A 26,692-nucleotide genomic window follows, 5' to 3' on the forward strand; every position below is an offset into this window, starting at 1 on the left:
CTTGGAGAATGTGCGTCTCCGGATGCAGGCATGCACCGATGTTAATGGTCGTCAGGTGGATCTCCAAATGGAGAATAGGGATTATATACTGTAAAACACTAGATTTTTACATCATTCATCTGTACCTACAATTTTGTTTCATGCCATTTTTGTTTATTATAAAAACGTACTGATCACTCAAAAGGTGAGTCACTACTTCTGGTACTCCCGGTAGAAATAATTCTTAAATAATGTCTTTGCTTTTTTTTTCTATTCCATTTTGCAACTTCATCCATGGTTACAACAAAGCTGGTGGGGGTCGGGCGTTATCTATTTTAAAGTTGTACGTTTACTAACGTAGATGTTAAGTGTTAGATTTAATTCTTGCTTTAAGTCTTCAGTCCTGTTTAAAATCTATGGTTATTGTATAAACAGCTAAGGAGATAGTTGATTATACAGCTAGTTTGTATTACTACGACTTCCCCTATCGATGTGGTATATGATTCTTAAATTCCTTTGCTTTCAATGTTGATATACTTCCGGGAAACCGAAAAGCAATGATTTCGTAATTAAACAATAGAAGAGTAGAAAATATGTAAATATTAAGATGATGTGAACTTGTTTTCAGATGAAAATAAAGCCGATCAACAGTGGTCGACCCTTCCACCTCCACAGTATCATTTCTTCACAGAGAAAGGTACAAATGAAGCAATTAACCATTAATTCAAAAATTTGGTTTCTTTTTTTGGTTTAATGGTAGTTTCATACGTATAATTTAGGATCGTTAAAAGTTAGTGAAAGTAGTTGAAGGAAACACCATATTCATACAGTGAATAGTGTTTTTAACGGAATCACATTGACTAAGTTTGTTTTCCGTTGTCTACAGATTTTTTCTTAATGCAGGTTCAACACATTTTTTAAAAATTTCATTTTTTTTTTTTTCAACTGTCGTGTATTTAAAAGTTCTTGCGGAATTTTCGGTCATCTGAGTTGCTATCTTTGTCTGAGGCTATTAATTATGAATACTGATTAGTTTTGTGTGTAGATAGGCTTCTAACGCTGTGATAAATACTTACTCTAAATGCTAATAAATAAATGAAGATTGTTTCTCTATCTGCTGTTCCACTTTCAATCTTCTTATTTGTTATGAAGTTTCACAACTTTGCAATGAATTTATACTGGAAAATAGAAAACTAAAATGGAATAGCAAATAAGGGAACAGTATCTTAATTTATTTATTAATACTTAGAATGAGGTGTTTATTAAGCTGTTCGAGTGGAGGTCCATTTTTCTCGAGAGATGCAACACATTCTGAACGTTTGTTCTTTTGAACCGCTTAACGGAGGTTTTATACGGAGGAACTCTTCTTCCATGAAGGAGCCGCGGTGGCTCTGTGGTAGAGCATTCACCTCTCGTGCATGGGATCCTTAATTCGATCTCAGCTCGTGCCAAGTGAAATTTGTGGTGGACAAACACCGTGTGCGTGGTTTTCCCCGTGGCTCTCATGTTTCCTCCCACTTAATTCCACTATTTCATTCATTTCTCATCATCACCGTCTCCTTTAGCCTACCCGGTGTAACTGTGGTGCGTAAAACTTAAAGATTTCATTTCATTTCTTCTTCGATGAAAAAGTTAATTTCATATACACCACTATTTTGTAATAAATCGATCAGATAGCTCTTACATATTGTTCGATCATTTTCCAGTCATTTTACCAATCTAAACACTTTCTTGCTTCCTAATTAAATGTGATGCGTATATTCAAAGTACAAGGAGTTACGAAGTCTTACTTAAATGGTGACTAAATGAAATTACCTATGGAAAGATTTGTTTCTTTTCAGAATATCATCCTTATATCCATTCTCCTGGTAATTTTGCTTTTATACTGTAAAAGTTATCAAAATTTTCTGGTCAGGCTCACTGTTACTGCGTAAATATATGTAAAATAAAATACAGGGTGTTTCAAAAAGGACTAGCTGATTTTAAAAGTTCGTATGTATTGATTAAAGCATATTACAAAAATGTAATAAATTGCAAAATACTCACAAAATCTTCAAATTTCAGCTATGCTAATACAAATACTCTGTGTCCACCACTAGCAGCACGAACAGCATCTAGACGATAGCTAAATTCGTCGTAAACGGTATTCGCTGACCTGGACTCTTATCTTTGCGCAAGCATTCTGTCTCTTCAAAGTGGTGATACCAATGACGAATGTTTTTCGTTGTAGGCGGATCAATGCCAAAACGCCGATGGAAAGCACTCTGAAACGAAATCACTCACTCAGTCTTTGCAAATTGCAACACACAAAACGCCTTCCGTTGACCGGATGCCATTTTACTTCTGACTGACTGCAAACTGAGAAGATGCATTGACTGACATCTAACGACGTTTTTCTGAAACTCTAGGCCACGCCCATTCAAACAACACTCATTTCCTTGCCGGCACATTCCATGTTCCGTAATTATTGCTGTCCAACATCAGGTCATTCATTCTTTTTGAAACACGGTGTATTTGCCTGAGTATCTTTTCTTTCTATTTTTTAACCCGAATTTTCGCTAACTCCGACAATCCATTTAATTACATTTTTTTTACGTTAATGTATTCTCAGACATTCCTATTTCATTTCCTGTTATTGGTAGTTTTCTTTGTTTCACTACTAAGTTTTCCTGAATAGTTGTTTTCTCCTATATTTAATGCAATTAAAAAAAAAAAAAAAAAAAAAAAAAACAAGCTGAAAATTTGGTGATTTTAAGCAAACAACTACCACTACTTTTTCGCGTCCACATTGCATTATTCCCATCCCAAATCCAGCTATTTCCTATCCATGAACTGAAGAAATCCATGAATATGTTAATGCACGATTTTTTTTTTTTTTTTTTAATTTTTTTGAGCAATGTTGATTGCGTAGTTAATCATATTGAATTATGTGATCACAAAGTTTATCTAGCATCTTGGTTTAATTCAGAATTCCTGGTTTTAATAAAATATGATTCATACATAATTCCTTCAATTTTTGAAGTCGTCTTGTGAAATATTTCATAAATAAGATAAACTTTGGAATCCCACAATTCAGTATAATAAATTACAGAATCAACACTGCCCAGGAAATAAGCATGTTACGCATTAACATATGAGGGATTTCTTCAATTCATGGATAGGAAATAGTTGGATTCGGGATGTGGGAGCCTGCAACATGGATGTGAAAAAAGTACTGGTAGTTTTGTGCTCAAGATCATTATAATTTTCAGCTTGTTTCTCATTATTTGTATTAAGTAATACAGGAAACTATTATTAAAGATAACTTGGTAGTGAAGAAAAGAAAAATTGTGTAAACAGGAAGTGAAACATTTAGTAAGAGTAATGCACAAAGAGTGAAAAAGTGAATGACTGGACCGAGACTCGAACCTGAGATCTTCGTAATACTTTGCCGATGCATTACCCGCTATGCCACCCTGTCCGCTTCCCAAAACAGCCACTTACTCTCTCTCTCTCTCCACTCAGACCATGAACCGACCGACTTCAGGAGGAAAGAGTATGTGGTGTACTGATAAACGCATCGGCACGGTATGCTGGGGTTCGAATCTCGGTCCAGCTATTCACTTTCTCGCTCTTTGTGTGTTGTTAACTTCAGACCAACAGAGGATCTGGTGTAAAAATCAGTTGTTTCCTCCTTTAATATAGCTAGCAAAGTGGAATCTTTTTTTTTCTTGGCGGGGGTCAGGGGCCACGGTGGCTCAGTGGTAGAGCGTTCACCTCTGGTGCATGGGGTCCTGGGTTCAAACCCTGCTCCCGCCAAGTGAACTTTGTGGTGGACAAACACCGTGTGCGTGAGTTTTCTCGGGGTTCTCCCGTTTCCTCCCACTTTCTTCATTCCACCATTCCATTCATTACTCATCATCACAGTTTCCTTTAGTCTAGCCGGCATAATCGTGGAACGTAAAACTCAAAAATTTCATTCTTTTTTGGTCGAATTTTTATCCTTCGCAATAGGTAACAGCCAAGGATAACCGAAAATTCGGGCTAAAAAAAATAAAATAAAATAAAAAGAAGACATACACAAGTAATTTTTTAAAATATTATACTACTATTTTATTTTATTCATACTCAAGTATTTTATTTGACTTATTATTGTACATAAACGAAAATGAATCCGTTAACATTTTATAACATTACTGTATTTCCCCAAAACAAGTTTCCACTGAATACAGATTCCGTTAAAAACTAGTTCTACTGTATTAACCCAATTACTGATTCTAAACGCTTCCAAATCAAAATGTTTCTCAAATTGCTGGAAGAGAGTATTCAACTCAGTTGTGAATTAAAATTTAATGTTTTTATCAGAAAACAGTGTTCAGGAAATCTGTAAGCTGTAAATATTATTTATGTAGTATTTTTAAGTAAGGTTTTACTTAAATACTTAAGTTTGATGTCACATTGAAATGGTTCTCTCGTGCGACACACTCTTCCAGTTTTCTTTAGCAAAATTAACTTTAAATTACGATAAATCTGGACCTTCAAGTGGAGTATTAGTTTTATATAGAAACAACATAATTCTATTGTAATAAAAACTATTTCTAAAATAATTCAGATGGAACTGTTAACAAAAAGTTAATCTCAGTGTACTCTGATTAGTGTTGTACAGGATGGGCCAAAAGTAATAGAACAGTTAGGCAATATTTTAACATAACAACATATCTTGCAGTATTTTTTTTTTTTTTTTTTAATGAACTAATAAGTCCTGTGCAATTGTATAGAGCGTTGCCATTTTCGTACCTTGGTGCTTTGATGGGATCCTGGAAACGTTGTGCACGGTGTGGAGCATATGTTTGTGACGTCACAACCGATGAAGTACTTATGTGTAAACAGGAAAGGAAGAAAGGAGCTGAATTGTGTAGTTATCAGTTCGGGGTCATCCGGAAAAATATTCCCATTTTCTCGAAATACTTCAGCCATTTCGCCGCTGTTCGATGCGGTAATACGTAAATCACCAAATGCTTCACGTAGTCCCAGAGAAACAGTCCTGTGCACTCTTACCACTTGCCACTTTAATTTTGATCCACGCACGTTGTTTCACTTTCGAAACATGTTGTTATAACTCTTTAACTCTCGGTAGGGTGCTTGAAACCTCCGTCTCTATTTCACGACATTGCAGATCTGGCTGAATAAGGCACAACCATTCTCATCATCACTTTTCTCGTCTAATCTTCCGTTATCATCTGTCGAGTACCTACCTCTCTTATTCACACTTTTCACGTGAAAGTAATGTTCCCACTATTTGGTAATGAGCTTACATAGTTTCACAGATTCATAGTAATGAAGATGGTGGACGTATTATTAATACTTTGGTAGTGGACAGAAGTCCTAGGTGTGGTTCTTCACAGGAAGAGACATAGGAGACTTATTCCCAAGCGCCAATAGAATTCATGAAAAGCAAGTTAATAGGCATTAGTTTACAACAATAAGTAGGAAGAATAATTTCAATCCAAAACCTATCTATATAAATAAAAAAAAAAAGTGACGGTGTTTTGGATTTAATAGCTCCGGAAATTAAATTTTCAACATAGACGAGGTTCGGGCCTGGGATGCTTTTTATCATTTCATTTTGACGGTGCAACTTGAGGGAGGGGAAAGGTGAGATATATAAAAATGATCGAAAATGACCGATATTAGTATCGAATCCATAGTTTTCAGAGTCGCTGAGATGAACAGTAACACTTCCGGTGCCGTCCGCAGCGGGGGTGGGGGTGGGGGGGGAGATATATAAAAATGATGGAATATGACCGATATCACAGAGCGCTCCAGTAATAGTAAAAAGTGACTGGCTTACGGAACATATTACTATTTTTTCTTATTTTAATCCAACGAAGCGGATAATTGACGCTAGTTGAAAATCAAAGTAAAATAAATATAATGGTAGTTACGCGAAAGGAAACTAGTTAGAAAATGATCAGAACAAAATATCAACTTATTTTATTTCAATTTAATATACAAGTAGAATTACGAGACGAAAAATCTCAAACACATTCAGCCTTATTTATCGGCAGGATAAACACAAGAAAAGTTAAAAATATACAGGTAAAATTACATGAGGCGTATTCAACGGCAGGAAAGAAAAGAAAAGAAAAAATGACTGCAGCGTAGCATGCATTAGATCGTCGTAACGTAAGTGATTATAAACGTACATATGTATTCAAATATACTGACTGATAATATTATTTGTACATTTGAAAATCAGAGTAAGATTCTGTTTTAATGGGAACAAATACACGAAAAAATACGAAATATCGAATATGAAGTACAGTTGAAACAAGAAAAATGTTTCAACCATTGGATAGCAAACCATGTTCACAAAGACATTAAATGTCGACTAAAAGGAGGGAATTCGTATTACTATTCTGTTCAAAATCTCTTGTTGTCGCGAATTCTGTCTAGGAATTTGAACCTTAAAATATAATAATGCTTGTTGTTCTGTATGGTTGCGAAACATGGTCGCTTACTCGGAAGGAAGAACATAGATCGAAAGTATTTGAGAACAATATTCTGAGGCGAATATTCGGACCTACGGGAGTGGGGAATGGCGGAAACTTCGTAACGAGAAACTACATAATTTATACGGTTTACCCAACATTGGTTAGGGTAACCAAATTTAGAAGGTTCAGGTGGGCAAGTCATGTAGCCAGGATGGAAGAAAGTAGGAACGCTTTCAAAGTCTTAACTGGAAGACCAATGCGGTAATGACCATTAGAAAGATCTTGGCGCTGATGGGAGGACAATATTAAGATGGATCTCGCAGAAATAGGAATCCAAAGCAGAAAGTGGATCCAGTTAGCTAAGGATAGAAGTCAATGGACAGCTTTTGTGAACATGGCATTGAACCTCCGAATCCCATAGGCAATACAGTTAGGTATTTAATTGGATAGCAGTTCTGTTACTGTTAAGACTAAAGGAAAAATAAATTACGTGAAGAGAGAGATGCTAGGATTCTAAGAAAAATCATCAGCAAGGTAACAGTTTTAAATTATACGGATGCACCGTTTCTCGGTTAATGCTGGATTGGATTCAGTGCCTTCTATAATTGTTACCTTGTTAATGATTCGTCATAGAGTATTAAGTTACTTCTTTTTTAACTTGATTCGCTGGATGTTTTACTCTTGACAATGGCGGATGCGTAATGGCATCCAAAAGGTGAGAAGAAATATTTTTTTTTCTTCATTCCTCTAAAGCAAGTGTACGGTACAGCAAATTTCTCAGAGTTCTATTACTAGTGGCCTATCATGTATTTCTCTAAAAGGTGCAACTTTGGATCAAGGTATCTCTTCCCTACCGTCTTTAATACATTAACTGTATAGAGATTGCTCAGTCGAAACTATCTCTGCTTCTTTCACGTAGTTGTTACTGACCATAAACTAAAACTGTGTTCGAATATCAGGTAGATTTAACGTTCTTTTAACTCTAAGCTAAAAACTGTCATTTTTTTTTTTTTTTAATTTAGATTTCATTTGATTTGATTTTTTACGTTTAGCGTCCCTTTTCAGCAGCGAGGTTATCTGAGACATGGACATGCACCGTAAGAGGTCCCATCACGGCGAAATTAAAATACCGCTAATTTTACAGTAATTATGTGATAGCTTCAAATACATAAAAGATAATCGAAAAATGGAACAAGAGCTCGCTAGGCAATATTATTTTACGTGAGATACCATTATTACAACTCGCTTATCTGCTTTCGATTTCCAGCCATCTATAGAAAATCCGTATTTGTTTTCGCGTTTATAAATGGCTGCAAATGGAAAGCTACTAGGTGATTCGTGACAGCGGTATCTAATGCAAAATAGTATTGTGTAGTGCGCTCTTGTTCTACATTTTTATTATCTTTTATCTATTTGAAGGTATTACATAGTTACTGTATTTTAATTTCACAGTGGTTAGACCTCTTAACGTGGAATCCGAACCACATGAGCTCCCGCCAGGTTTTCAAAATCAGAATCAAATATTATAGTTACTTTATACTTGCACCCTTCCGGCTGGTCTACTGGCTAGTGTGTTCGCTTTCGCTGCATGTGATCTTGGGTTTGATTCCCGGTGTGAGCACAAAAATTGAACGTGTTACACTAGTTCGGATTCCACTTTAAACTATTGGTTCATATCTCATATAGCCTTTGTGCTGAACTTCAGCCAAATAACAAAAGTATAATTGAAATTGCTTTTGATCTATGAGGAAGTCCTGGTTTTAAGTTCTGATTATCCTGACTTCTGAGAACTTTGAACTGAAAATCCTGACGTGCTATTGAGATAACTTATCCTTCTTCATTTTTATTGAGGAGAGGAAGGGAAAAGTTCCCTCATTTTTCAATAAATAAGATGTTTCAGAACTTGGCGAGAATAATTGGAAAGCACATAGCTCAGAGCGATACTGTACGTATTTGAATATATGAAATATCGAAGTTTTAGCTTAGAGTTGGAAGAGGTGAGTTGTAAAACGTAGCAATAGTAAAAGTAATAGCTATTGTTTTTCAGTATAATGCAAATTCTTATTCTTAACTCCAGTTGGATCAACAATGAGGCAGCAGCCTTCTCCTGGTTATTCCCCCTCACACTCTCCTGTGCCCCCTTTGGGGAGTAGCAAGTCCCCCGTTATGGGTTCCATAAGTCCACTACCAAAATGGGCCAGAGGTACTAATGCATGGAGTTCTTCCTAGTAATTTACAGGTGTTAATGGCTGTGTTGGTCGCTCAAGGGAAAACCACAACTGTTTAACTCACTCATTTCATAGCAAGAACCACTGTTTCGGGAAATTAGTCTATGTCAACGATACGTGGCTAAGTAGACATCGTTTTGTAGTTCGTTCAGGTGCTCGATACAAGTACATCTCATCCTTAACTTTCTAGAAGAAGGGAAATCAGTAAGCGTGGGTCCAAATTTGACTGTTACTTAATTTATTATTATTATTATTACCGCCCTGTCTCGGTTTAAATCAGTTTCAACTTAATCTGACGGCAGTCTTTGGGAAGTGCAGATTATTTGAAAAGTCCTTCTCCAAAGAACTTCCTGACCGTATGACAGGTCTCTAATATTACTGATTTTTGTAAGTTTTTAAGATGTTTTGCGTTTATCTGTTCAGTTGCGTCACAGTACTTTTAGGGACAGTAGCTGTAGGTGAGATAATTGTATTGGTCCTATTGTAATTTTCTGACATTTTCGTACTTTTTTTTTTATCTCGTATACCATTATTTTAATTTTGTTAATGTTCTCGTGTGTTAATTTTCGTACTGAATGTACGTATTTTATGAGTCAGTGGCATTGCTACATTTTAGAGAGTTACTTCTTGGTCTATTTTATTGATAATTATAATGTCGGGACTGTTTGCAAGTATCAATACATCTGTTCTGATTTCTCAATCCCAGTAGAGTATGTATTTATCTTTTCCAGGTACTGAATTTGACTGGTATTTGTAGTTTAGGTTGGTATCGATGATTAATTTCATGTTGTGTGCCAAAAACAGGTAAATGCTTTTTGCAACATTGTTATGTGTTTTCATATTGTCTGTGGGAACCTTTATATGACATGAATCTGTGGTGTGTTCAGTTGTTTCTGATGTGTCTCCTGATTTTTTTTTTTTCCATCCATATTCTTTCTTCAATATGCATTTACAGTAGTTTCGGAGTGGTATCACTGAGTTCTGGATGGTCATCATAAATCCTACTATTTTGGAAAAGAGTGTAGTTTTCTTGAGCCAGGCTTATCTGTGTTGCTGTTCTCTAAGTAATTCTTACATGTTCCGTAAAGTTATTATGCTTTCCATTTGTTACGCTTTTGTTAATGAATTTCATAGTTTGTGGTGAACTCTGTCATGATTAGATGATGTGGTGTAGCTTTTGTGTCTGCATCACATATTACACGAAAAAGATGGTTGGTTTCTTTTCTATTGATGAAAGTCTTCAATGTATTCTTGGTGGAGTTTTAGTATGTCTGTGACACTAATGATAGTAATGCCCCATTTTTTTTATTATCATTCCTTCTATTGCAGCTTTTGGCTATTTCATTCTGAATTGTATCATTAAATCCCGGATCATTCATGTTAAATTAACTAAATTAGACTGAGTCCATTTGATTAAGCCACATTAATATTTGATGAGGGGTCTTGCTAACGTGTTGATGGCTTGATGATAACTTTGTTAGCGTTAGTAAGCTGAGTTCTGAGTAATGCCTTGATTCTTAACTGGAAATCTTTCTACAATATGAGCTTCATTGTGTTGTGTTCAGTGCCTCGAAGCTGTATTATTCCTAGGTATTTGTAGTGTTCTGCTTGTTAAGTTTTCTGTTTTGTGTTGCTCACAAATTGGGAATCGGTCGATGTTTGCTATTTCTCCTCTTTTAAGTGTACTGACTTAGATTTGGTAATTCCTAAATCCATACAGATGTCACACCTAAAAACTGTTTACTAGAAATTTGGTGTAGAATTCTAGGTTATCCATATATAGTAGGAGTATAATAATAATAATAATAATAATAATAATAATAATAATAATAATAATAATAATAATAATAATAATAATAATAATAATATAAGGTGAGGAGTTTATGTTGGGAATTTAATTACACGAGATGATTAAAGTAGTATACGTCACTTGCATTAAGGATAGTCATGGTATATGTATGCTGCTTTATATTCTTGCTTCTTTAAACTGGACGATTCAGGGTCATAGATATAACTGTCTACTAGTCATTAGTTTCTTCTGTACTTGTCCCTACTTCCTTCAGTCGAGACATAGAGTACAATTAGTTTCTGTAAGAATACATTCAAATATACAAACTTGTCATTCATATATTTTTTTTTAAATTTCATTTTGTGACATCGCTATGACTATGAATAAAATCTGGAAGAATAACAAAAGTTGGTATTATGACATAATTTATTTTGTATATATATAACATTCATTTTATTTTCTCCTTTTCTCCTACTCCTATACAAACTGTAGAGTTTTTTTTTTTTTTTTTTTTTTCAAAATGTTCCTGATTTAAACACATTTGACGAGAATGTTGACAATACAGCATTATCTACAACTTTGCCCTAAATAAAACTTTTCTTTCCGTATAATCATTCTTGAATGCAACCCAGTAGGCGGAATACAAATGACTCTAACAACAATGAGGTAAAATGAGATAATTTTATTAGAGCAACAGTCCTGTCTACAGCGTCAAGTCATGCGAAACCAAATCCTAGAAGAGAAAGGGAGAGGAATGCTATAGAGGGATCTTAAGACGCCACATATTAGGAAATTCTTTTGATCAACAGAATTAGGAATTAGGTAGATCAATAGAAAGGTAGGAGGATAATATAAATCTAGATTTTCGTATGTACCTTCATTAGATTAGGTTAGCTTGGCTGGATATCGGGTTTAACCTCTCGCTTACTGAACTTGACACTTACATTATTACTCGGACCTCACACTCACTCAACCTCATCCTCACATCAGTCCAGCATTAGACTCATTCAACTTCACACACCATTAAATTACTATTACGGTTATTGAACCTCACACATCACTAAATCAGAATTACGCTCATGTTAACACTCCCAACATCAACCTTATTTTCACATTATGATGGCGTGGTCAAGCAAACGTGACATCAGAACGTAACTTAGGTACTATTGGTTGAACTTACATTTAAAAAACAAAGAATGAGGAAACAAATAAAAAATGCTGTTGGATGTGAGGTGCGAATTTGAAGTAAACGGTGAAATTATTAATACAAAAGTTCGCTTCAATTCGCATGAAACAAAAGAATCTTGTGTTTGGGGTACAACACCTTAGGTACAGCTCCGAGTAGTGGCTCAAAGTCTGTTTTTTGATAACCTTGCTACTGGACAAGGAGGTAAGGCAAAGACGGAAAACACGACAGAAGCAAATGCAAAGAGAGAAAGAGAGAGAGAGAGAAAGAACGAAAGAAAAAGAAAACATTTTGTTTCTGGTTTTCACTTGAGCGACTAAAGTAATAACTTTTATATGACTAATTACAATAGTGCAAAATGCCCGAGAGAGGTAAATGTCTTACGAGATTATCACATAGATGTAACTGTCTTTTCGAATTACTTATTAGAGAAGAATTTTAGTTGAAGTGTCGGTCTGTTATATGGTTATCTTTTATGAAATGACATTAAAAATACAACAACGAGAAACATCCCATACCACCCTAAATCGTGGGTGGAAATTCATTTCGTTTTGTGAACTGTTTATCTTATTCAGGAGGAGGAATTCTTTTTAAACTACTAGTTTCATTATGTATATGTAGCAGTTAAAATTCGTCAACATTTTCATTAATGAATAGTCTGAGGTGTTTCCCCGCAGATATAAAAAAGGATTTTTTTTTTCTTAAATAAATGGTGGCTTTGCACTATTGTAAAAAACGAAGAAAAATGTAGAGTAGTTTGGTGTGGTTTGTAGGTATTGTGGGTAATATACAGAATTTGATAAGTTTTCCTCGTTTATTTTTAATGGTATGTGAAGTAATGGAATAATAGCAATTACTTTTTAATTTTTCTGCAAAGTAAGCTTCGAAAGTGCTTGAGGTTTTTACATTTATAATCCCATTACTTTTTATTGTGATAAACAGTAGATTATCCTCTATTCAATCATGATTTAAAAAAAAAAGAAATAAATATTTTGTTATTAAAGAAAAGAATGAAGTAAAAGTTATTCAGAATTATTCAGAATTATCTCTAATAACGTATTTTTTTTTTCTAAGTGGACAAATAGCGTATAACAAGAAATATGGAATCCTACTTTCTTGTTACTTTAATTCCTTCGTACCTTTAACGTGTAAAAATTATTTTATTTCGAAGATTGTTAAATTCAATATGCATTTGAAAGCAATAATTTACACTTGTTTTCGTAGTAGCATTAATTGTATGTGTGTATGTATAGTGGAAGAGTTGTTCGTGGATATATGATCACCATTCTTTTACTTGATGTAACAGAATTAGATTTGATTCAATTGTCATAGTCTCGGTACTGAAAAAAGTAATGTTATTTGATCCTATAGTCCATAGTATAATAACTTTACCACGTGTATTTCAATGTAAATATGACAAATGAAGAATTGCATATACGTATACAAAATATGTGGGTATTTCTGCCAAGGTTTGAACTGCATTTCTTCATAAAATATATCCTGGTCAAAATACGGGATTTTATACACATTTGTGACATTGTAAAATATGATATTTCAATTTAGACTGGAGTCAATAGGCCAAATAGTGGCCTTAATTAAATTTTCGTGGGTGAAATCATATGCCAATTAGAGAAGTCTGGGCACGGAAAGTGTTGCAGTTTTGCTATAAACTTTGTAATAGAATATAATGTCTTAGTCATTCAAAGAAGATGTGTACATAGCTTCCTAGCAGTGAAACAATGAAAATTTGTGTCCAGAAATCGAAATCTTTCATTCACAATAAAATTGTCATGGAAGAGAGATGTACGAATTTTTGGTTGAATTATTTAATGACTCGGTGTGATGATAAATAAAATTCTAAATTGACAAGGACAAATAAAATTCTAAATTGACATCAGGACTTCCCAGCTACGAAGATAAAACGTCATCCTTCAGAATTAAAACTTGAATTCTATTGAGTGAGATAATGCGACAGGAATTTATTCGGTCCAGATTGAATAATCGTGATACAATAACTAACTAATATGGGATTAGCGGTAGTTTCATTAAGTTTCTGTAATCATCATCATAAACTTTTCAGGAACTTGCTTCTTTTGATAGAAATATCATTACATGCTTGCAGGTACATTGGTTTAGAAGTAAATGCAGAGAAAAGTAAATACATGGAAGTTCGTCGGGATCGTAATACGGCAAATTATGGATGCATTACAATATCAAACAATACTTTTGATAAAGTGGATAACATTCAAATATCTAGGATCAATATTAACAGACGAAAATCATATTCACGAAGAAATTAAATGACTAAAAGCAGGGGATTCGTGTTATTGTATTATTCAGTTCAAAATTATTTCTTGTCGCGAATTCGGTCGAGGAATTTGAAGCTTAAAATATATAAAATGGTAATCATACTTGTTGTTCTGTATGGTTGCGAAACATAGTCGTTTACTTTGAGGGAAGAACGTAAATTGGAAGTATTTGAGAACAAGATCCTAAGACGAATATTCAGACCCAAGAGGAACGGAAATGGGGAATGGCGGAAGCTTCGTAACGAGGAACTGCATAATTTATACGGTTTATCAAACATTGTTGGGTCATCAAATGTAGGAAATCAGGTGGGCAAGTCGTGTAGCCAGGATGGAAGAAAGTAGGAACGCTTTCAAAATTTTAATTGCAAATCCAATCGGGAAACGACCATTAGGAAGACTTAGGCGCAGATGGGAGGGTATATGAAGATGGATGTCACAGAAAATAGGAATACAAAGTAAAAACTGGATCCAGTTGACTGAGAATAGAAGTCAATGGGAAGCTTTTATGAATGCGGCATTGAACCGCCGGGTTACATAGGCCATTGAGTTAGTTATATCATTACACATAGAATATAGAGTAATTTGAACCTTAACCATACATATTTTTCACATGGCTAACTTTAGTACTACATTCTTTTGTACAAAATTTCTCTAGATTTAATGTTAATTTGTAGTACTGTATGTATGTGTGCGTGTATGTGTATATATGTGTAGTGGTGCTTGTATGTAAATAGCTGTACAAAGGTTTAATGCGTTTCTTCTCGTCTAGGGGAGACAGCTGATTTATTGTATAACGAACTAACCTCAGAGGACGAAGGTGTTCTTCGTGGTAACGATGTCAACGGAAGAGGTAAACAATGAGAACTCACATGGCATGGTTCATCTCTTTCTAGGCCTCCCCTCCTTTCTCACACAAAGCTTTGGGGTTCTGTTGTTGTTGTTGTTGTTTAAAGGGAGAAGGTTTTTGTTGCTTGTTGGATGGTGTTCCGTCTTTGTCTCCTTCACACGACACGTACCCAATAGAATTAGATGGTAGTTCCATAGTTGTTTATTAGAGTAAAAGATGTTATTTTGTAAGGTTGTGTTGTAATTTGGGAATATATAAGAGTGAATTGTTTTTGCACTGCAGCGCTTTCGTTTTAATGAACTTGATCAAATGTGGGAGATGAAGTCTAAGGATTACTTTGCGAAAAGATACTTGTGTGTCTCGATTGAACTTGTGTAACCTTGCATGAAAAACAGGACAATTTCATCAGAGTAAAGAAACACATTAGTCACATGGCGTAAGTCGAAAGACTATAATTAGGACATTTATTGGGAAGACATTATAGTGTAGTGGTAGAACTCTTATCTCTGGTGCGAGGACCTGGCTCGACTCCAGCTCGTATCCGTTAGTGGTAGGTTGCATAGTGTTATATGGGTTCTCGCGCTTCTTCCCACTTTATCACTCTACCCTTACTTCATACTCATTTTCAGTTCCATTGAACATTCTTCTCATTCACCCTACAGAGCCTAACTGTGAAACACAAAACTGGACGTTTTATTTAATTTCATTTTTAGATAAAAAGATCCAATATATTTCAGGCAAAAAATTTTCTTGTAGACCTTAAATCTGTAGAACTATATACGTAGCCAAATTCAAACTATTACTTAACTCAAAATGATGTGCTCATTGTACAAATAAAAAAAAAAATTAAAAAAAAAAACTCGATTTAGGGGTCGTTCAAAAATTTTGTGGTCCCCTGGTCTACAAACTAGTTATTGGCCAAGATCGCAATCTTTCGATCCATTTTTTTGATCATTCCTAAAATTGTTGTTGTTAAGTTTCTTCACTGTAATCCCAGACAAGAAACAGGTGTTTGTAGTAGATTTTGTTTATATTTAAATGAGAAAATTCTTGACTTCTTCTAAACTTAATTAGTGCGACCGAATGTGGATCTCACTCAAACTTTTCCCATCCCGCAAATACGTGGAAGTTACATACGGACAGATGAAGGATGTAGTGTGGGTAGGTGACGTCCCTCAGAATAACGTATATTTAACTGTTATCACGAAAGAAGATGTTGGCGTTCGTTAGGAATCCTCTTCCTTGGTCTTCGTCGCTTTCTTCAGTGATGCAAAAGTGCTTGAGTTGGTGGTCCCATCGGTCTTTTAAAGAAATACTATAGAAATTCACGTTTTATACCAAATGAAGGGAAATTTTGTTATTTGTTGCTGATACATTTTTTTTTTTCGTTTACTAACTCTCTGTCTCGATAAACTGTTTTCGTTAAAGTACACAACACCTATTACAGTTAGATTAGATTATATGGGAAATGGAGGGAAGAACCGCTGCCTTTCACAGGTACCAATTCAACTTCATGAACGCCTTCGTGGCCACATAGGTAACGCATATGTTTCATGTATACATCGTCCTGCATTCCCAGATAACGTATTTTCTCTTCGAACGCCATTTGAATATTTTCACTATTGAGGTTTTCTTCAACACAACCCTTTTGGTATCTTAAAAGCCCCAGATACAGATCATCTTTAGTAATGCTGTAACTATACATTCGTCTGAACTAATTGCAGACAAACTTAGAGATCTCTTGCACCAACCACCACTCATTTTCCCCCACACAACCCTCGGATGATCTTAGCACGTACGTTGTCATTGTCTTCAATGTTGCCGTAGTTCCGTAACAATTATATAGACCCTATCGAAAGAATGAATGGAAGATAAAAGAAAGCGACAATAGAGGGATGTGGCAACGTTGATTTTTAGGTAACAAGGGTCATAAATGTATAACAAATGTCGCCAAGAACAGCAGGGAGAGTTTTGAGGACTTTTCAGATTACACCAAAAAAGTACCTCTATCCATGTCTGCTAATATAGTATACCATTCGTTGAAACGAAAGCGCACTGCATTATTTGCCTTGGCTTATATTTTACTTTCCAGGATACTACTTTTTTTTAACATGTTAATTATATATAAGAAAAGACTTTTGTTGGCAACCACAAATATTGTCCATTGTGTGATAATTGTATTTAAGAGTACTAAACATGTCTTTTTTCTTTCTCTCTTTCCAAACAGCTTGTGGATGTTAATAAGTAGATATTACTTATAAAAACCTTCTCTATGAAACGTACTTACAGGTAGCCGATATTCACGGCCTGTTATGCAGTACACATTAATTTTTCTCTAATTCATCACTTTATACATATATATCTTTTACAGTTTGCCTGAGCATGGATACAGCATTATATACATACGTATATTGCACATGTAAATCGTATATTTACATAAATATATTTACGTATTTGTATTGTATGCACTATATCGTATTGTTTTTCTTGTATACGTAGAACTTTTTTTTTGTTACAAAATTGTTTTTTCCCTCAGTATTTAAGTATAACGTTGTTATTTTATTTATTTATTGATTTTTTTTTACATGCATTAAGACTCGTATTTTGAGGAAGGTAAGTTTTTTTTTGGTTGAGCATCTTGCCTGTTTGTGGAAGATTATGTTCAGCATTTTTTCTATGCATGGTGTTAGCGCAAACTTCCTAAGCATGAATGTATTTTTCCCTCGTCGATTGCAAATTATATATATATATATATATATATATATATATATATATATATATATATATATATATATATTTGTTTGCCTTGCTCTTGATACTGTTTGTGCATGAGAAGTAGAAAATGTATTTTATGTATTGCAGATTTATTTCAGTTACTTTTATTTCAATTGTTTGTACCATAATTTAAAGATTCCTTTTATTTTTTTGTGTAAAAGGGACAGACGAAAGTATAGCTCTTCTCTACATGTTGGTTTATTAGTGACCTGAAAACAAATGGATTATGTTGAGTGCAGCTTTCCGTTACATAGAGAGGACTTAATCGTCTGTAAATGAGTGAGAACTGCACTCATATTGGTTCAGTATTTTTTTTAGCTTTCTAATAGAATAGCAAGTAGAAGGGTTGTTCGCTCTACAACACTCAAAATTTCTGTTATCGATGACTATACAAAGGTTATGTGTATCCGAAGTAGTATGCTCCATCCAGCACAATGCTTCTGGAGGTTTTATTCTATAAATATGTAAACACATTTACGTTATAACTTTGTATTCAATTATACAGGGTGTTACAAAAAAAATTGTCGCAATATTTTGGGAATTGATTCCTCACACCGAAATAAGAAAAAGAAAAAGTTCAAATAAACTTGTAGTCGAAAGTGCATAGTTTTATAGTTATAGGGTGCCGAAAACGTGAAAAGATTAACTTTAAAAGTCCATAGTTCCACTACTGTAGGACCGATCGTAGTCGGGTCAAGACATCACTGAGAAACTACAGGGTGTCTATCGGTCACGAAAGTCACGAATGTCTCGAAAAAGTCACGAAATCAGAAAATGGTCATGAAAGTCACGAAAAAGCCACGAAATTCAGCTTTTGGGTCTTCTTTTTTTTTTTTTTTTTTTTTTTTTTTTTTTTTTTTTTTTTTAACTTCAAATGTAAGCGCAGGTTGGAAAATTTTGTTCTATAAAAAGTCAAAGTTCACCACCAAAAATATCTATAGTCGGCTTTAGACGCTACCAAATCGTAAGCAAAGTACGTTTCTATCGCATGGATAAAAATTCTGCCTAATTCGCACCCAAATTCGCTCTTGAAAATATTAGGAAATTTTATGATTTGGTTAAAAAAAAAAAAAAGTCACGAAATTTCATTTTGGAATTTTAGTAGATACCCTGAACTAGTATGTGAACTATCCAAATATCCATATTTCAGAACCTCTGTACTTGCACAATCTTTTTTAGAGAGGCTGTTTGGGAGTACTTGATCACTGTCCATCTCTCTCCCTAAAAATTGGTGTACAAGTACTGGAGCGTTCTTAAACATTGATATTTGAATAGTTTACATACCAGTTCCTCAGTAGTGTCTTGATTCGACTACAATAGGTTCCATAGTAGCGGAGTTATGAATTTTCGAAATTCACTCATTTTACGCTTTTGACACCCTATAACTCCGGAACTATCCACTTTTGAGCACATGTTCATATAAACTTTTCATCTTATTTTGGTGTGAGGAATTTGTTTCCAAAATATTGTGACAATTTTTTTGTAACACCCTGTATTTCATGAATGTAAACATTTTAGACCTGGTTCTCCAGAAAATATTTCGAATAGGTTTGTAAAATTCCTAACTACGCATTAGTTACGCTGCTTTGTAATTTTGTTCTGCAAATTTGTATTTTTTTGCTTGGTACAAAATGTGCATTTTGATTACTTTTAGTTTGAAATACACACTACCAATAGTCGTTACTTACGCAGAAAGTCTTTGGAGAAGTTTGCTGTATTTTTCCTTTTTTATTTTTTCTTAAAGTATGTGTAAAAGAAAACGAGAATTAAGATACAGAGACTAGTTTCGTAGAAGTTTAAATGTAGTAGGACACAAAGTGAAAAGAACTTCTTGATGAACAAGGTGAACCATAAGTGAGTTGACAAAAATGTGCATTCGAAATTAATTATTTAACTGCGAAACTATGAAATTATTAAGGTTGTATCATAACATTCGTGAAATACCACATCTACTTGATACTTTCTGTGAGGAGATTTCACAAGAAATTAAGCTAGTCATAAAATTTTCGTATGGTGTCACCTGTTTATTCAGAATTTGTCTAGAAAGATTCGCCACATACCCAGTCTCTTGAAACCTTTTATTCCAGTTATGGATTTTTTGTCGAGATGAAGGTACAGTGTTCGTAAAACGCTTCACAAAGAACTTAATTACATCTTAGTAATTGTGGTCATGCATCCGCCGCTTTTGAAGTGCGAACACACGGTCATTCTTTGATAACTTTCTGTATTCTTGGAGGGAATACCATATCCACACTTTCATTTTGCCTTTTGCTGATATTTACTTAGAAAAATATAAATAAAACTCCTTGAATTTTGCTTCGAAATAGATTTGATTTTTCCAATTACTGAAATATGAATGATACGTAGGGATAATGTGACTTAAGTAGAATTTTTATGACCTGTAGATAGTAAATATTATTCTTTCTCTCTTTTATTTTTTTGTATGTATTTAGAAAATATCTAAAATCTTCAATATTTTATCGAAGCAGTATTTTTGAGTTTAACGTCTCCTGTACAACCATAATGTTTTTGTTGAAATCAATAAATGTAATTATGATATGTGTACTTTTAAGAACTAAGTATTTTGAGTAATGTGGTACATATTTCGGTTGATGTACTGTGTTTGCAATAGGCGAAGAAAAACGATAAAGACGAAGAGAGGAGTAATGTTATCTTACAGTTTAGAAATCTCCGTAAGTCCCTGTTTCATATATATTAATGTGGCGCGACAGTCCAAGAACAAATATGGCCGTCCAGATGACGTAGTTTACCGTGAAAGAGGTGATGTGGCATCAATGTGAAGGTCATTCAGCTATTGCTCAGTTCCTAGTGAGAGTTCGTGTTGCATGGATTCCTCCTTAGTAGACTATACGACCATGTCTCGTATAGCTTTGATGTTGAAAAGAGTCGTTTCTCTAAACCGTGTTATTTTCTTGATCGGTCAAGAAACAGAGAAGAAGTAGGGTATTAGAAACAGCTATCTATAAACATAAGAGACATGTCAGATCAGTTCTATTAGAGAATAACGTAAAACAGAAAATATGGAGGAAAGAATTTTCTATAAATTCGATACATAAAAAAGGAAATGAAAAGAACAGGAAAGTAGAAGCTTCATATAAAGCCTGAAAGAAAAAAGGAAGGGCGCAAGTACGTTGGAAAATCTAATAGAAACCTAGGCACATACAAGCGTACACAGTGAACAGTTTCTAATCTGTAGATCCCTAAAAGTTACCCAAATGTCAGAAACTTAGGAGCTTCTTAATGATTTGCAAAGTCTATTTTCGGATAAGTAGTCTTTCTGATTCCCTGTTATTGGGGGGCACTGTGACTCAGTGGTAAAGCGCTTAACTCTAGTGTGTGGAGTCCCTGGTTCAACCTCCGACCAAGTAAATTTGTGGTGGACAGCATCGTGTTCTGGTTTTTCTTGAGGCTACTCACGTTTCCTCCTATATTTTCAGTTCACCAATTCGTCCATCATCGTTCACTTGCTTTTAATCATCGGTCTCCCTTAGCGTAAAGGTAATAATCGTGGAACATTAAACTGGAAGATTTCATTTTATTTCGACATAGTTTCCTTGATACCGAATCCTGAACTATTATTATCAAACTGAAACGTACTAAAGTAAACCTACGGATAGCTTATGATTTCATACTTTTTGTTCTGTACATACTGAGAAAATACGAAATAAACGCTCAATAAATTACAATAAATAAATAAATAAATAAAGGTAGTAATAGATTGAGACTTACTAAGGTGTTTAAACTCTTCGAGACTTACTTTTAGTTTCATCCTTAAACGAAATACTTCTGTATTTTGGAGAATCAAAAAGAAAATAATAAGATCTCAAGTTACCTAATTAAAGGTACAATTTACTATCCATCTAAGGTACCATATGCCCTGAATTTTTCATGCCTATTGGAATGGACATTAGGTCTGAAAGGATCAACTGACTTTTTATTAATAAATTTAAAACAATCTCTCAGAAATCAGCGACGACTTACAGATTTCAATCTGATCGAAACACTCTTTTTACTTATATTTTGAAAGAGTCTTACAATCAAATGTATGTATAACTGAATAAAAGACTAAAGTAAGTCTTTTATTCAGTTATCAGCGTCAGGCAGAAGTCGAAATTTGTAAAATTCATATTGTTTTCGAGTTCGTAACTTTTTGGACATTATTCGAATTAACATTTTCAATCTGTTTTTCGCAACATTTACAAGACAGACTACTACTGATAAATGTAGCAAAAGGCGCAACACAAAGTTACAGTGTTCATAGATATTTTAAATGATTAATGCTACTTTTGACTATTGAAGAGTAGCGACTTGAAATATACTAGGATTGTGGTGAGGCTTGACCTTTCTGCTAACATTCTTGGATAGCGCTGTAAAATGACGTCTCGCTTTTTTCTGCAGTTTTAGATATTGTTTTTATTTAAATAAACAGTGAAACGAAATTTATTGGTAAAATCCAAAGGATTGTTTACCAGTGACAAATATAATAGCTTTCTGTATACCATGATAACTTTGATATTGATAAAATGGAAGCCATAGTAATTCGATGGTTTTCCTTAAGTGAGCGATCTTAGAACATAGAATATACATACAAGTTCTAGTTTTGTTGATTCAATAGATTGAAGAATTATTTCAGCTGAATCTAACTCATGAGAAAGGACAAAATGAAGAAAGAAAAAAAAATGTCATGCACATATCAATGTTGAAAGTTTAAAAGTAAGGGGATTTTAATAAAGGTTTTGAAATTATAAAAGAGTAAGAAAGTTTTAGTGAGGTTATGAAGTCAGAAACTACGCTTATTGACAGTCGAAAAGAGAGAGAGAAATAAGCGTTTTCTTCAACATAGAAATAAGAAAGAGCTCAGAAAAATTGATGAATCATTAAAAGTATCCTGAAATCTCGAATTTAATATAGAAAATTTGTTACACTCTACTTGACAGACAATAGTTCAAAAATTGTCAACACTTATTGCTTTTTCTTTCAAGGAGATCATCAGACTGTTTCATTTCATCGTCTTTAGTGCAGTCTGTAGCCATGAACTGACGAAACTCCGTACAACTGCATCTAAATGGAGCTTTTATCAAGTTTCCGTTTACTTCCTGTAGACCGTACAGTTGTGCCACACTAGTTTCTCTCCCGAATTTCGTAGGGAATATCAGTATTGATAACCACTTTGTAAGACAACAGAAGCACAAAATTGAAGTCGACCAAATCGTATGCAAGGGATGGCAAATTATTCCACTGAAACTGTTATAAAATAGTTCGTCACTGTTAATGCTGATGTATTAAGAGAAAATGATTTGATTTTGTTTGTATGTTGTTGTTTCAGACTATGCTCCTCCTCGTCCTCCCCTTCCAGGAGGTGATCTTCCACCACCACGACCCCCACCCCCAGAGACGGATGATGAAGATGATATGTTTATGCATGCACCACAGCCTAATCAACCAATTATGGTAAGTGAACCTATAAACTCGAGACTTCCAAGTTACTTGCTGTTCAATTGTTAAGAACCTATTTGGAACGCAGACTTACTCGTGTAATAAGATCATCTATTTAGAAAGGGTGAAAGTGTATCACAGTTGGGTGTTTATTGCAGAAGGCGTATTTATTTCTAAATCAATACTAAACAGGGGCCACCATAGCGTATGGTAGCATAGATTTACTAATCATCAATAACAATAATATAGAAAGCATGAAAAGAGAGTTCTACTGCTCATGCTGAACCTTTTGTTGCTGTTGATAGTTAAAAACGAAAGCACGTAAAGGCATAGTAGTTGTTGTGTGTAATCCAGGCTACTCAAGGAAGAAATTCTAATCCAGGGTGTCTATCGGTCACGAAAGTCACGAAAGTCATGAAAAAGTCACGAAATCAGAAAACGGGCATGAAAGTCAAGAAAAACTCACGAAATTTAGCTTTTGGGTCACGAATTTTTTTTTATCTGTACAAATATAAGCACAGACTGGAAAATTTTGTTCTATAAAATGTCAAAATTCACCACCAAAAATGTCTTTATGATGGGCTTTAGACGCTACTGAATCACAAGCAAAGTATTCTATTGCATGCATGAAAATTTGGCCTAATTTGCACCCGAATTCGCTCTTGAGAATGTTAGGAATTTTTATGGTTTGGTAAAGAAAAGGTCACGAAAAAGTCATGAAATTTGATTTTGGTATTTTAGTAGACACCCTGTAATCACTAACCGATGCCTATCCGTTTGGTGGCAGCCTTCGAAATCAGTTACATTGTTATGTTTTGTAAGAACACTAGGCAATATATAATTCCCATGGGAATTACTCAGTACAATGTCATTAAATTTTGTATGAAGTATATCACAAAGTCGTCGAGGGCAAGTATTATGTTCTCCAAAGGTAGATGAATTGTGTCCATGGGTTTTCTCGGAATACTTCCGTTTCCTCCCATTTTCTTATTCCATTAGTTCTTCCATCATCATTTACTTGCCTTAATCATCGTCTCCCTTAGCTTCGTAGGCATTAAACTCAAAGATTCCATTTCATTTTTTGTCCCAAAGAGTAGATGCCAGTGGTATGATAGGGCACCCATAACACAGTAGTGCGGATGTCTCTTAAAAGCTGGATAATAATGATGGGACGGAAAGGGTTAGAGGTTGCAAATTTGCAAGTAAAGGAGAGTCGCAGTGAATGTGCTGCTACAGTTGAAGTTTACTAGTGGTATATGGAACAACGAGATAAAACAGCAACAGATGTATCACTGGTGAAACGTTTTCAAGGCGTTGCAGCTATGAAACAAAGACCCATTTGAAACCGAAACACAATCACAATCACAACTCTTTCTTTAAAAAAAAAAAAAAAAAAAAAAGTTAATGCTACGTTTGCTACGTTATGTAAAGCAAGTTCGTTTAATTCACATCGACAGTTGTAATATATATATATATATATATATATATAGAGAGAGAGAGAGAGAGAGAGAGAGTAGAGTCACGGTATGTTATGTATAGATGGTAGTGATAAGTTAGTGTAGAAATAAATGTATTTACTAATCGTAGTTACAGAAAATTTCTAAATGAAAGTTTGGTATGCTTTTGTGTGTCCTATTTAGTCGAATTATTTGAAAGTCCCTATTTACTGGCGAGGGTCAACACAAACAAGTTTGACAAAATTTGATTAAACTGCTGTGAAGAAAAATCGATGAAGAAACAGAATGGACGAGACATAACGCCGACTTCACTTAAAAGTAAACTGTTGAGGATGGCCAATTCACATCGAAAGTACTTTAATGTTGAATACCATGATTATGATATAACGCATTTTTAACTACTAGCAACAAAATTAGAATTGATTTAAAATATGACTTTTTTTAAAAAAAAATTTGTTTAGAAAAAGTCCTTAGATAAATATCACGTCCAATCACATAAACGATTTTCAGTAAACAAAAATCATACTACTCTTTACAGCAAATTGATACCTAAAACCAGTATGAAAATGTGATGAACATTGGTAGTATGCTATACTACTTAAAATAACGTAGTTCTGAACGTAGTACTGCTTGTTAAAATTAAGTTTCCTTTACTCTGATTTTGTAACATTTCTGTAATAGCTTTTGATAGTTGTTCTCGTAATTACATAATTTTAGTGTTACAGGTTTTACTAATGTACACCATATTTTAATTTGTAACACTTGAATAATAAATGTGGAACTATTCATTATTGTGTAACATGTCAATTTGAAACATAATAACCTCACGTAGTGCCATTTAGAAAGAAAAAAATACAGCTTTTTGCGGATTGGCAGTACCTTAATCATTGGTGATGTTGTAGACCATGTCAAACAGTGTCTTTCTCTGAATATTTGTGTGGAGCGTTTCAAGATAAACGGTATATAATATATATATATATATATATATATATATATGTGTGTGTGTGTGTGTGTGTGTGTGTGTGTGAGAGAGAGAGAGAGAGAGAGAGAGAGAGAGAGAGAGAAAGAAAGAGAAAGATATAAGCTTTTCGGCTAGAAAAGGGTCCGTATAGTCACAAGTCTCGTACACAGGCAGAGCTATTCACCAGATCTAAGCGTGTATGAAGCCGCTTCTTCGATTTTCGTCTCGGAGGGATCAGGAAGGTGAAAAGTTAAAGATTTGAGGTTTAGCATGATCCGGAACGCCTTGTCTTTATGCAATCAACACGCCATCTTCGGTATGCAGGATTACATAATAGCTCAGAATAAATGTGTTGTTGCTGTTCGTTATTCATATTGACGCACGCTTACATAAAAAGGGAGAATAAATGCCTGGACAATGTGGTAGTTTTGAGGATATTCCTTTAAGAATATTCTTCTTTTTCTCTTTTCATCCAGATTCTGAATTAAGACCCGGTAACGACTGGTGCTTACTGCTAGTATTTTAATATGAGTCATTCTAGATAGTAAGGACCATCTCAACAAAGGCTAACTCACTCACTCATTCTCTGGCCTATAGAACCCAGAGGCTTAATGCCGCGTTCACAAAAGCTCTCCATTGACTTCTATCCTTAGCATACTGCATTCAATTTCTACTTTGTATTCCTATTTCTGCGATATCCATCTCAATATTGCCCTCCCATCTGCACCTAGGTCTTCCTAATGGTCTTTTTCGATTGGATTTCCAATTAAAAGTTTGAAAGCGTTCCTACTTTCTTCCATCCAAGCTACATGACCTGCCCACCTATTCCTCCTAGACTTGATGACCCTAACAATGTTTGGTAAACCGTATAAATTATGTAGTTCCTCATTATGAAGTTTCCCCTATTCCCCATTCCCGTTCCTCTTGGGTCCGAATATTCGTCTCAGGATATTGTTCTGAGATACTTTCAGTCTACGTTTTTCCCTCAGCGTGAGCGACCATGTTTCGCAACCATACAGAACAACAGGCATGATTATCGTTTCATATATTTTAGCTTCAAATTCCTCGATAGAATTCGCGACAACAAAAGATTTTAAACTGAATAATAACAACAAAGGGTTGTTTCGTGGAAATTGCCTGAACAGTCAAGCTAATCCCTCATTTCTTTTGAAACTCTTATTTTCTAAGTAAAAGAGAAAGACCAAAGAGCAGTTCGGTATTTCCAATCGAT

General features: G+C 34.5%; 1 protein-coding gene across 1 annotated transcript in view; it reads left to right on the forward strand.

Annotated features, from left to right (window-relative positions):
• The window catches only part of Vinc (vinculin), a 236,040-nt gene that overhangs the window by 173,195 nt on the left and 36,153 nt on the right, over window positions 1-26,692 (forward strand). The window contains exons 17-20 of the mRNA XM_081764025.1: window positions 608-676; window positions 8,530-8,655; window positions 14,734-14,814; window positions 22,934-23,058. Coding sequence (XP_081620151.1) covers window positions 608-676; window positions 8,530-8,655; window positions 14,734-14,814; window positions 22,934-23,058 — 401 coding nt within the window. The remainder of the gene's footprint in view (window positions 1-607; window positions 677-8,529; window positions 8,656-14,733; window positions 14,815-22,933; window positions 23,059-26,692) is intronic.

Source organism: Thermobia domestica, chromosome 7, assembly GCF_964235325.1.
Source record: "Thermobia domestica chromosome 7, izTheDome1.hap1.1, whole genome shotgun sequence".
Taxonomy (NCBI): domain Eukaryota; kingdom Metazoa; phylum Arthropoda; class Insecta; order Zygentoma; family Lepismatidae; genus Thermobia; species Thermobia domestica.